Source organism: Herpailurus yagouaroundi, unplaced genomic scaffold (assembly GCF_014898765.1).
Source record: "Herpailurus yagouaroundi ecotype Mexico unplaced genomic scaffold, PumYag 184, whole genome shotgun sequence".
Lineage (NCBI taxonomy): Eukaryota > Metazoa > Chordata > Mammalia > Carnivora > Felidae > Herpailurus > Herpailurus yagouaroundi.
Window position 1 is genome coordinate 41,203,819 of NW_024412415.1, and position 13,234 is coordinate 41,217,052.

The 13,234-nt window shown below is 37.0% G+C and overlaps 1 protein-coding gene across 4 annotated transcripts in view; it reads left to right on the plus strand.

Moving 5' to 3' along the window:
- Nucleotides 1-13,234, plus strand: part of ETFA (electron transfer flavoprotein subunit alpha) — a 78,855-nt gene that overhangs the window by 54,920 nt on the left and 10,701 nt on the right. For 3 of the 4 annotated variants that reach the window (XM_040493347.1, XM_040493349.1, XM_040493348.1), the window contains exon 10: nt 8,755-8,820. In XM_040493347.1, the coding sequence (XP_040349281.1) occupies nt 8,755-8,820 (66 nt within the window). Of the gene's footprint in view, nt 1-8,754; nt 8,821-13,234 lie in introns of those variants that run through there. The other variant, XR_005795950.1, reaches the window with a different exon arrangement.

Below are 13,234 nucleotides of genomic sequence, written 5' to 3' on the forward strand. Positions count from 1 at the left end.
CAGGCTCTGAGCCATCAGCCCAGAGCCCGACGCGGGGCTCGAACTCATGGACCGCGAGATCGTGACCTGGCTGAAGTCGGACGCTTAACCGACTGCGCCACCCAGGCGCCCCTGGGAATACTTTTTAAAAATTTTTTTATTAAAAAAATTTGTTTAAATGTTCATTTATTTTTGAAGAAGAGTGTGAGTAGGGGAGGGAGAGAGGGAGATATAGAATCTGAAGCAGGCTCCAGGCTCTGAGCTGTCAGCACAGAGCCTGATGTGGGGCTCGAACTCGTGAACCACGAGATCATGACCTGAGCCGAAGTCAGATGCTTAACCGACTGAGCCACCCCGGTGCCCCTAAAGTAGGAATAATTTCTATCCCATAGAGTTATTGTTATAGTTAAGTGAGATAATGTATGTAAGGTACACCATGGAACTCTAATGATTAGTATACCATCTTGACTCCTGATAAAACCTGAGGTAGTCCTAGTATAGGAGCATTGTCTAATGGCTGGGACATACCTTCAGCTTTAAACCAAGAGTATGGGTAATGTCCTCCATTCATGTTAAAACTCAGTTTAGCCATAATCCTGCCTGAGAACTTCATAATATAGGCAGAGAACTGTTGGAGAAAAGACCTATAGATAGTTGTGCCTTGTGTTTTGGAGCCTCTTCCAAAAAGAAAAGAAGCTTAACACAATTTGGCAAACAGAGGAAATAGTTTGGCCTTTTAAATGAGCAACAGGATGAAATACAGCAATATTAATGCACAGGAGACTTGTAGTAATTAGAAAATATAGTTTGGTGAATCTACTTCTCAGAGATATTCATTATTTGCTATGATAAATTCCATTTAATTCCTAACATGGCATTTGTCCTCTGTTTGTGTGTTGTGTTTTAGCTGTAACAGTTGCTGTTTAAGGTAATGCCTCTGTAGTCTTCTAAATAAGAAGGTTGAGAAAGCATTTGTTATCTTGTAAAACTGTTGTCCTGTCTGCGACAGTCTTAGGGGTATTGTTTTTGAGCACGTAATATTGGATCTCTGAACTCTAGAATTGCTTTTATATTCCTTCCCTAGCTCTGGAAAAGGAGACTGTTGGTAAAAAAAGAAGTTTTAAACCTGATTTTTAAAGAGATGAAGCAAGGGTGCCTTTGTGGCTCAATAGGTTGAGCGTCCGACTTTGGCTCCCGTCATGAACTTGCAGTGCGTGAGTTTGAGCCCCGTGTTGGTCTCTGTGCTGACAACTCAGAGCCTGGAGCCTGCTTTGGATTCTGTGTCTCCCTCTCCCTCTGTTCCTCCCCCCTTGGCACTCTGACTCTCTCAAAAATAAATAAAGATTTTTAAAAAATTATTTTTAATTTGCTTAAAAAAATAAAGAGATGAAGCAATGTTGGCTCAGCTTCTCTGCTCTGAAAGCTTCTAACTAAACTAATATATTCTTATTTTGTATAAACAAAAAGGTAAATGTTTACACCTTTCCTTTCTACTTTTTTTTTCAATGTTTTTTTTTTTTTTTTAATTTTTTTTATTTTTGGGACAGAGAGAGACAGAGCATGAACGGGGGAGGGGCAGAGAGAGATGGAGACACAGAATCGGAAACAGGCTCCAGGCTCTGAGCCATAAGCCCAGAGCCTGACGCGGGGCTCGAACTCACAGACCGCGAGATCGTGACCTGGCTGATGTCGGACGCTTAACCGACTGCGCCACCCAGGCGCCCCAGTCTACTTTTTTTTAAAGTAAAGCAGATCTGAAGTTGCTATAGGCAGAATACTGCCCAATTCCAGGAAAAAGTGAATGTATGAGTTTATATCATAAAACTCATGTAATTTCAATTTCATATATATATGTTTTACATAGCCAATATGGGTCTTGGTATTGAAACTGGGGAATGTATCTCTCTATATTAAAATTGTGTTCGAATTTTGCAAAGAAATTTACCCCAACTTTCTAAACCAGTCTAGGAAGTTGGGCGAATTTCTATCTTTACAGCTAGTGCTAAATGCAATAAAGAAACTAATAGGTATCAATGAAAAGAAATTTTTCCAATACATTATCCCAGAAGAATTGTATCAAATTAATAACTTCCTTGAGATGCTGGTAGTTGCCGCTTTAAAGTGGAATTTAGGGGTGCCTGGGTGGCTGCGTCAATTGACTCTTGATTTTGACTCAGAGCATGATCCCAGTGTCACGGGATTGAGCCCTGCATCAGGTTCCATGCTGCACATGGAGCCTGCCTGAGTCTCTCTCTCTCTCTCTCTCTCTCTCTCTCTGCCCCTCTCCCCCACTCTCTCTCTCTCAAAATAAAAAAAATAATAAAAAGTAAAGTGGAATTTAGATAATAGTTGGCTGTCCTTTGCCTTCTACTTTAGAGATTTAGTGATCATTTAGTAATAATAACATTAATAATAACACCAAACATATTTTGAACACTATACATGCACTGTGTTATTTAATAATCACAACAGTTGTATTAGCTGCAGTTATTTATCTCCATTTTGCACATGAGGGGATTGAGATTTTGAGAGGTTAAATAATTTGCCTGAAAACAGATGGTAGGGAAGAGTTAAGATCTGAACCCATCTCTCCCTGATCTTTCTTATTTAGTTATATTAGTGATTGAATAAATGTAGTGGTTTTGTGTTGTGTACTTACGCATTTCAACTTTCTGGAGTTGAGATCTTAGCTCGTTAATTTTCTATCCTTGTTTCCTAATATAAAAAATTTTTTAAGTTATAAATTGTTTTTTGTTTTTGGTTTTTTGTATTACTTTAGCTACATCCTACAGGTGCTGATATACTTTGCCCTTTTTTGGTGTTTTGTTCCAAGTATTTTGTGTGTGTGTGTGTGTGTGTGTGTGTGTGTGTGTGTGTGTGTGTGTTTATTTTATTTATTTGTTTTGAGAGGGAAAGAGAGTGGGGAAGGGAAAGAGAGAGAATCCCAAGCAGTCTCCCTGCTGTCAGTGCAGAGGCTGATACAGGGCTTGAACTCATGAACCATGAGATCATGACCTGAACTGAAATGAAGAGTCAGGTGTGGGGCACCTGGGTGGCTCAGTTGGTTAAGCATCCAACTTCAGCTCAGGTCATGATCTCATGGTTCATGGGTTTGAGCCCAGCATCCGGCTCTGTGCTGATAGCCTAGAGCCTGCCTTGAAATCTCTCTCTCTCTCTCTCTCTCTCTGCCCTCCTCCACTTGTGCTGTCTCTCAAAAATAAATAAGCATTAAAGAAAAAAAATTTTAAGAGTCAGGTGCTCAGCTGACTGAGCCACCCAAGCTCCCCTTGTTCCAAGTATTTTTAAATTTCTATTTAAACATTTTTTTAAAAACTCAGATTATTTAGATACTTTTTTTTTGGAAAAGTATGAGTTTTTAAGGATACATTTTTTAGGTCCTTCTAGAGTTTTAAGAAATATATTACTTATGAGAGGACAAAACTTGATAGATTCTTTTAATAAAAATTAACTGTATTAAGCCAGTAGTTTTCGTGTGCTTTTGGTTTTCCTGTAATAGTCCACACTACCTGAAATTTGATGGACTTTTGTCATCATTTATGACACTATTGGCTGCTCTTTTGTTTAATCTTGATGCCTCTCATGCTGGTCTTCAGCTTTGTTATACTACTGACTTTTCCTTTTCTTTCTCTTTCAAAGTTTAAAACAACCTATAAATGCTCTTATTCTGAGCCAATACAAGCAAAGCAGACACGTGAAACTAAAGTCGTTTTATCTGTAGCTCTCCTTTCATACCATGTGCTACAGTACCTTTGTAGAGTGTACAAGAAAGTTCTTTAGCTTATTCTAAAAGTATCTTGGATCTGTGCTATCCAGTACGGTAACCACTAAACTACATGTGGCTATTGGACACATGAAATGTAAATTAGTCTGAATGGAGATTATTATTAAAATTAATTTCACCTGTTTTTTACTTTATTTAATGTGGCTAATAGAAATTTTAAAATTAAATATGTGGCTCACACTATGTATCTTTTTTGGATTTAACAACATTAGACAAAAATTGGCGTTAGACAAAAATCACAATGTGTAAGTCAGAGACCACTTTCTCCTTAGCTTCTGCACTAAAATCCTCTGGAGAGTAGGACTCAGATAACACCCCTTGAATTCCAGGTTTCCTGCACAAGGTTTGGGTTAAGCAGGAGTGATGTTAGTACATTCTTTCTGAAGAAAGTAACTGAAATTCAAATAATCTACCAGAGAATATTCTGGCCATGTTGATTCCACAGGTTGGTTAGATTTCTGTAAAAGTATTTTAAGACTGCATTGTAGTCATCTTTCTGTTTATCAGACATGCAGGTTTATCAGTAAGCTAGGACCAGTAAAACCTGCATTTAATAGCTTATTTTGTCTGAAGGACTAAGGGAGCCAGAGTAGATGGGATAAGCTGCAAAAGTGGGCTCCTGTTGGGCAGAAGATAGAATTGACTACAGAGCAGTGTCATCCCCTGACCTTTTCATTTCTCAGTGGCAGATACTGAAAGCATTTGCCCAAGAGACCAGAGCTCTGTCATACTTTGATGTTTTTTCCCTTAGCTTGGATTATAGATTTTTATTACTTTACCTTAACCTATGTTGCTAGACTGTGAGCTTCTTGAGGACATGGGACAAAGAATCATAGTTGTCTTTATAGCCCCTATAAAGTATAACAGCAGTATCAACAACTATGAAGTCATAGTTAACTCTCAACTTTTTAGTCTCTCAACTTTTTCCTGTTATGGCATACTTAGAAAATTACAGTATTTGTACCACAGAGAATTTTGGCTTCCCTGTGCTACTAGTCTATACAACTTTTTTGTATGAATTAGGAGAAAAGTACCCCTTTCTCAAGTTACTTTACCGCCATCTGTTGGAAAATTATTGTAATAAATATGCAGTTCTGTAATGACTATAAGTGATGGCTCCCTCCAGAGCTGTTCCGTGTACATAGTACATAGTACATAGTACATAGTATATAGTACATAGTTGCTCAGCTGTACATAGTAGCCTTGAGATTACCTCAGGAGCCCACCTGGCCAATGAGTGGGCTGAGGAAATCAATATTTGAGCATACCTGAAGGCACATCAGTGTCTTGGGAAACTAGATACTATGCCAAGGACTGAAGCCTCACAGTACCCTTTGAAGTAGGGTTCTTATAATTCCAGTTTTTCAGGTGAGCAAGCTGAGGCATAGAGGCTAAATAGCTGGCCCACAGTCACAGGTCTACCAGGTGGCTGAACTGGAATATAAACCTAGGCAATGAAATTCTAGAGCCTAGGTTCTTAATCATAGTGATATACTCCTCTTGTAAACCTTTGTTAAACCACACTGGATGCAGCACTTTCCAAGCCCTATTCCTGTTTTCATCTCAGCCCACTGTAAGGTATTTTAGAGCCCTGCCCCTGAATTCTTTTGTTGAGCCTGTAGCTGTAGTCTTTTTTAGGTTTTGACAAGAGAAGAGTAATTTGTGCTTTCTCCTACTGGTCCTTGTTTCTGTTGAAGTGAATGCCATCCCTTCTTTCTATTTCAGAATAACCTCTGGTCCTCTTACCACCCTGGTGGCTTTCTTTTTCCCACAGTCCCATCCCCATTCTTCATTTGAAGAATGACCATCCCAAACTGCTGCCAGCTCATGTAGGTTGATCTAGTCCACTTCTAGATTCTCTCCCTTTGTTAAGGCTGCTAGGATTTTATCTCCAGAACTACCCCTCCCTACTTCTGTGTCTGTTCCTTTCTTTAATCCTACCTTTTTTTGAACCCTTAATTGCTGTTCTTCCCTCCAAGTCACCTCTCATTTTCTCTCCAAACTATCTTACTTACTATCTGATTTTAGAAGGAAAGTGCCTCAGGGCAGGGATTGCCTTGTTATGTTGTGAAGCAGTGTCTAAAGTGCTCCATAAATTAGCATCTGTGGAGAGTTTTATACATACTAATTATTATTATTGAAATACAGAAATGCTTTCTGAGCCATGAGGAAGCATCCTAAGATAATAGTCTAATTGCCTGTACATGTTTTTTAAAAAAGAAGAAAAAGGTCTCTCTTCCTGCCTCAGAGAGCTATCAGATCTCAGAACAGAAGCCCAAATCCCAGGACTCTTTCTGGTTATTATTTCAATGCTTTTATATTTATTCAGAGAACCATGTTTGTAAGACAGTAAAATAAGATCCCGTTGGTCATGTGAACCTATTTGGACCACTTATACTGGTCAGAGAGGCAGGAATGGCCCCTTGGTTTGCTTTGGCCCAGAATCTTTTATTTCCTTAGTGACATTTATGGTTAAAGTCAATGGTATTCATATCTCATGGGGTTTAAAGTAAATTTCATTTATATTTATGTAGATGTTTACTGCCAGGATGATCATTTTTTATTAGCATTTTATGATGCAAATGGAGAAGCTTTTAAGACTTGTTGAATTTTAATGTAGACATGTATGTTAGAAGGACTCATTTACAGAATTATTGATCCTTTACAATGCTTGCTTTGAGAATACACTTGGAAGAGTGGTTAGTGAGACAGTTTTCTATCTGTACGTTTGTCTTTCTAAATAACTTGCTTTATAAATCTTATTGTCCTGGTTTTCCTGAATGTGAGATTTATTAGTAAGTGTATTTTGATTAACAATTTAATGAAATCTTTCACAAAAGATCTTTTGTGAAAAAAATGCTAGTCAAAATAAACTGAAATGGTGTTAAAATTATCATTTGAAGTTACCTGTAAATCTTAAATAAAAAAGTGGTGCTTTTTCAAAGAAAAGAAGCTTGTTGACCACTCCATGCCTGATCATATATTATATATATATATATAGATGAGATATATACATCACATATATATGAGATGTATATATCTCATCTATATCTATATCTGTATCTATCTGTATAGATAGATTGTTGGGATTGGGATTGTTTTTTATCCTTTCCCAAACATTTTACTTCCTGCAGCCTAAGACAGTCTTTTAGGCCAAATTGCACTTACTTATCTTTATAGAGCAAGTTGAATTGGGAAACAAGCCCACATAATTTTTAGATGATTTAACTTACTTTGGGGATTAAGTTGTTTCCTTTTACAGGGTACACAGTGGTACCTTGCTGCCCTAGAAGCAGTTGGACAATTTATGCCTTTAAAGATAAGACCCGGGGGATATACCATCCCCTGGCCTGGTCCTGCTGGAAAGAGTTAATAGATTTCAAGCTGCATAAGAGCTTATGGATCATCTATTCTAGTAGTTCTTAGCTCTGGCTGCACATTAGAGTATCCTGTGGAGCTTTTTTAAGAAGCTCTAGTGTTGGGGCTGTACCCCTTCTGTTTGCAATTGGGGAAACTGAGAGAGGGAGAAATTGGCTTGTATCTAGCCACATACCACACACGCTTAGGTATTATGAAAAATCCTTATTCTCAGATCTTAGTTGAAATGCTGTCACATTTTGGAGTGAGCAGTTATTAAATTAGATCATAAGCAGCGCAGAAAACAGGGTGGGACCACCTGACACTGTCATTGACTTTGAAGTGTCTACCCAGTAATAAAACATATAAAAATAAAAAGCCACCTTCAGTGCCTTCCACCTTAATTATATTGAGGAGAGTCTTTACTGTCAGTTGTGATGAAACCGTAGTGTCAATCTGTTTACATAGTGGGTGAACCCCCCTACCCAAGGTAGGACTTGCTAGTTCAGTTTAGGTGTGGGGAAAAGCTTTTCATTTAAAGCTTTAATTATATCCAATAGATAGAATGGGGCAGCTAAGCTCTTTTAATTAAGCACTGATTAAATTGGTTTTCCATGATAGTTTTAATTTTCAAACATGGACACTTTAAATTTTTTAGATAAGGGGACAGAGAGCAGCAGTCAGTTATCATTTTCTTTATTACTTCAGTTATTGCTGGGGGTGAAGGGTTAGGAGGAGGCACAAATACTGTCATCAACATTTACTTAGAAACTACAGTGTGGGGCCCTTTTATTAAGTGCTAGAAATACAAAGGTTACACCTATGCCTTCAAGAAGTTTATATTCCTTACTTAGGGAGACTGTGTGTTCATGTACACATGCATATGTGTCTGTTAGAACCTCTTGAGGCTGATTTGTAGTTTTGGTTTTTCTGAATATGAAGTCTAATAAATATATCCTAGTTATCATTTTTAACAAATTTCTTTTTATGAGAAGCCAGACAAGTCAAAATATATTTTAGTATGTGTTTATATGTTAATGTACATTGTGTGTATATTGTGAATGGATATATACAGAATGATGAGTTAAAGTGTGATTATCTAAAAGTAGCCCAGGGACGCCTGAGTGGCTCAGTCGGTTAAGCGCCTGACTCTTGGTTTTGGCTCAGGTCATGATCTCGTGGTTTCGGGAGTTCAAGCCCTGTGTCTGGCTCTGCGCTGGCAGTGTGATCCTGCTTGGGATTCTCTTTGCCCTTCCTCTACTCGCGCTTTCTGTAAATGAATGAATAAATAAATAGCCTAGACAAAAAGGGCTACCTCACAGGAAATTGTGAGATTAAGTGAAACAGGTGATGTAAAATGCTTAATATAGTGGTTGGCACATATTTAATGCTCATAGATTCTCATTATCCACATGTTTATTATTCAGACGAAAAAGAAGACTATGGATTAGGGAGATCAGGGAAGGAGGTAAGCATAATTTAAGTAATACATATTGCATCTTTTCTATTTAAACTATCTTCAGTCTGAGACCTGAATTGCTAATAGCACATACTGTGGAAGATACAATATAATATATATAACTATGTATTAATGATAATGGTCTCTTTTGTTTCAGGAGCTTTATATTGCTGTAGGAATATCTGGAGCCATCCAACATTTAGCTGGGATGAAAGACAGCAAGGTAACTACACAATAATAATGATCCTAAAAGAAAGATTTTTATATTTTAAAATTTTGGTTTCACTCTGTTTCCATATAGTTATACAGTGTATGTAAATTCAGCCATTCAGATTAACATTTCTTTCAGGAACTGAAAGAAGTACAAGCTGCTGTTCACTGATTGAAGGTGTACCATTGGTAGGAGAGGCAGTGCCATGTCAGGAAAAAAAAGTGTGACCCTGAGTCCCAGCTTTGCTACTAGCTTACCACATGATGTGTCCTGTCTGCACCTCTGTTCTTTGCCTAACACAGGTGTTGGTTGATGATGTCTGAGGTCCCTTTCAGCTCTGAAATTAGTGGATAGAAAATTTAGGGTGAAAACAGCTTGATGAGGTTCTGACCATCTAACTAGTTTATGAGATTTCTCATCCCTGATTCTCTATCTGCTTTACCCTGGTCCCCTAAAAGTCCCACCCTCATATGTCAGCACAGCTCCTCTTCTCAGGCTGTTACTAAAGTGTGACGGACACATTTGGAGTTGGAGCATCTTAATATCTGAGTAATTGTTAAAAATACAGGATGTAAACACTTGATTTTAAATTGCTGCTTGGACTATATCGGGAAGTCCTGTGTAATGACTCTGTGAACATATATTTCAGAATATGACACATTAATTCATGCATACCAATGTACAGTTTGAATTATGAACTTAGTCTTTCATGAAGACAGAGATGCTTCTGACACTCTGGCTTTTATGCATTCAGATGGAAGTTTGATATAAAAGGTAATAAAACTTTTAACAGGTTTAACTTCTAACTTGAAAAAAATGCATCCACTACCTCCTTGTAACCTCTAAATGAATTGGCCCAAAACCAGTCAGATTTCACAGTTGGATGGCAGGTTTCTTTACTGAGATATGAAAACAAGCAGTGCCAATGGGGAAAATGTTATTGCTGCATTAAAGAAAAAAAAAACCACTCTAGTACAGTAACCTTAAAAAAATACTTTTAGCTGGGCCAGTTCAGACATATCTAATTCTGCTTCTCTAAAATAAAAGATTCTTCCTGCCAAGAAGTTCCTGGTAAAAATTGTCATCCCATGCCAGCAGGACTAGCTTGCAGGAGAGATGGAGTAGCTAGTATATGTTAAAGCAAAAAGGGAACAATTGAAGTAAGGAGACCAGTGTTCGGGAACAATCTATAAGAAGAAATTTGAGCCAAGAGTTTGTCTGTTTATTCAGTCAACAAATATTTATTAAGCACTTAGTTTGTACCAGATGCTGAGGATGCTTAAATGAAAAAGGCATAGCCCTTGTCATCAGTGCCTTATGTGGGAAACACAACAAATTTTGGTTAAGGTCAAAAATGGGATATTAGAGTAATTGGTTTATATCTGATAATCACATTGCATACAAGCTACAGTTTTAATTAGCATCATGGTATAGTTTAGAGAATATGAGATTTGGTCGTTATATCAAATGAGTCAATGTAATGAAAGCACTTTTTGAACTATATATGTATTAATTTCATTGAATACAATCTGTGCTTTAAAAGTTGTGTAAGGAAGGGGAGCATTCTTAAATACTTTAGTGGTTCCTTGCCCACAGTTGTGTGCTCTTGCTTTAAAAATAACTGCTATACAGTAGGAATGAAAAAGCTTTCAGATGATTAAACTGTCAGATGTTTGACTAGGTGGCCTCCAGGAAAATCATTAACCATCGTTAATTAAATAAATCTCTGCTAGTTGCTGTGAAGCAGGCTTACATATTCCCAGAAGAGAAACACCTCCATACAAATCAAATGCTTGTGATTCAAAATGTTAGTCCTTGTGACTTTGGATTTAAGGTTCATATTGAAACCATCATTTATTGTCTTTGACCACACATGTTTCTCTGGAATAGTAGTTACCTGGACTGCACTGTGCTCTAATCTCAGGTATTCTGGAATATTTTCATCTCTTTGAGGGACCCTAGAGGAATTACACATATGTCATAGAGCCTATATTTTAAGCCAGCCTATATATCAAAGTTCTTCTAAAATGTGTTCCAGCTGTTTTCATGTGATAGAGTAATAGGCATTAGAAACTTAATTTTACTTCTAGAGAAATGAATTATTATAATCTATTAAAATAACACCACATTAGGGGCGCCTGGGTAGCTCAGTCGGTTAAGTCTCCACCTCTTGATTTCCACTCGGGTCATGATCTCTCCATTTGTGATATTGAGCCCTGCATCAGGCTCCTTGCTGATTTTATTTTATTATATTGGCTTCTTGGGATTCTCTCTCTTCCCCTCCCCCACGTGCACATGTTCTCTAAATAAATATTTTTTTTAAAAACAAACATTTTTTTAAAGCAAAAATAATACCACATTAGAATCTAATATTAGAGTCAATACTTTACTTATTTTGAGAGTGAGTGCACACGTGTACACGTGTGCATGAGTGCAGAGAGAGGGATACACAGAATCAAGCAGGCTCTGGCTGCCACTGCAGAGCCCCATGTGAGGCTGGAACTCACAAACTGTGAGATGATGACCTGGAGCCAGTATCAAGAGTTGGACGCTTAACCGACTGAGTCACCCAGGTGCCCCTAGAGTCAAAACTTTAATTGCAGTGGTGTTAGAAGCACCTATGGAGAATACCAAACACTTTGTAACATATACGTAAATCTGTTATTAATAAATTGGATAATTGGTAAATGAAGCACCTTTTTGTGTGACTGTTTCTCCTTAATCTGTTACTAATTGGTCATTATAATCCTTCATGTTAAAAATTCTTGTAGGAGATAAGAGGACCTTTTGGTAGTTCTTGTAGGAGACATAGTAATTTATTATATTATATTTGCTGCATACCTAAGGACTTAAACCTTTTTGTTTTAAAGTTCCTTACTAACAGGCTGACTAGATAACTTCTATATTGTAATAAAGACCCAGGATAATAATTTAAAAATAGTAAGTGGAATGCAGTATATGGAAGATAAATAGTTTGAGCTACAAACTATATGAATTAGGGTGTGGATTTGTTCTGGTTTTGTTTTTGTCTTTTTTTTAAGTTGAAATCCAACATTTAAAATCACAAGTTTAGGAGCACCTGGGTGGTTCAGTTGGTTAAACGTCTGACTCTTGATTTCAGCTCAGGTTTGATTTCACAGTTGTGAGATCAAGTCCTGCATTCAACTCTGTGCTGAGTGTGGAGCCTGCTTGAGATTCTCTCTCTCTCTGTCCTTCCCAGACATGCACATGTGCACATGCTCTCTCTCTTTCAAAAATAAAAAAACCCCGCATTTAAATGTATATATTGTTAACAGGACATAGAAGATATTAATCATTTTATAAGTGAAATAAGCTAAAGGCTGACTAATCATAATAAATATCTAATGATTTAATAAAGTAGACTTCTAACTATCATATTGAATAAAACACACCAAATATAAGGTACTTAATTTTTCATTCAAAGGTTTCATTCAGTGTATCTAAAGTTTTTTGATAAACTGCAGAACTTTTCAGTTACCTTTTAAGTCAGATTATTGAGGTATAATTTATATATAGTAAAATTCAACTTTTTAAGTGTACTCTACTTAAAACAAAATTCTGTGGTAAAATACACATAAAATTTACTATCTTTACCTTTTTTAAGTGTAGAATTAAAAATTGTGTACACATTGTCAGTGATATTAAATTATTCATAATGTTGTGCAACCATCACCACCATCCAATTCCAGAATTCTTTTCATCTTGTAAAATGAAACTCTGTACCCATTAAACAATAAGTTCCTAATTTCCCCCCATACCTCCCACCTCCTGGTAACCACAGTTGTTATACTTTCTGTCTCTATGATTTTGACTATTCTGAGTACCTCAGATAAGTGGAATCATCACATATATTTGTCTTTTTGTGACTGGCTTACTTCACTTAGCGTATGTTGTTAGTGTTCATCCATGGTGTAGCATATGTCAGAATTTGCTCCTTTTCTGGGCTGAATAATATTCTGTTGTATCTGTATAACACATCTGGCTTATGTATTTATCCATTGATGGACACTTGGGTTGCTTCCATATTTAGGTATTGCAAATAATGCTACTGTGAATATGGGTGTGCAAATATGTCTTTGAGCCCTGTTTTAATTTCTTTTCAGCATATACCCAGAAAGTAGTATTGCTGGATCACATGGCACTTCTACTTTTAATTTTCTAAGGAACTGCCATAATGTTTTCCACAGTGGTTGTACATTTCACATTCCCACCAATAGTGTACAAGAGCTCCAATTCTCCACATTCTTGCCAATACTTGTGGCTATATATATTTTTTGATAGTAGCCATTCTAATGAGTGTGAGGTGATATCTCATTGTAGTTTTGATTTGCATTTCCCTAGTGATCAGTAATGTGGAACGCCTTTTCATGTGCTTATTTGGCTATTTATGTATCTTCTTTGGAGA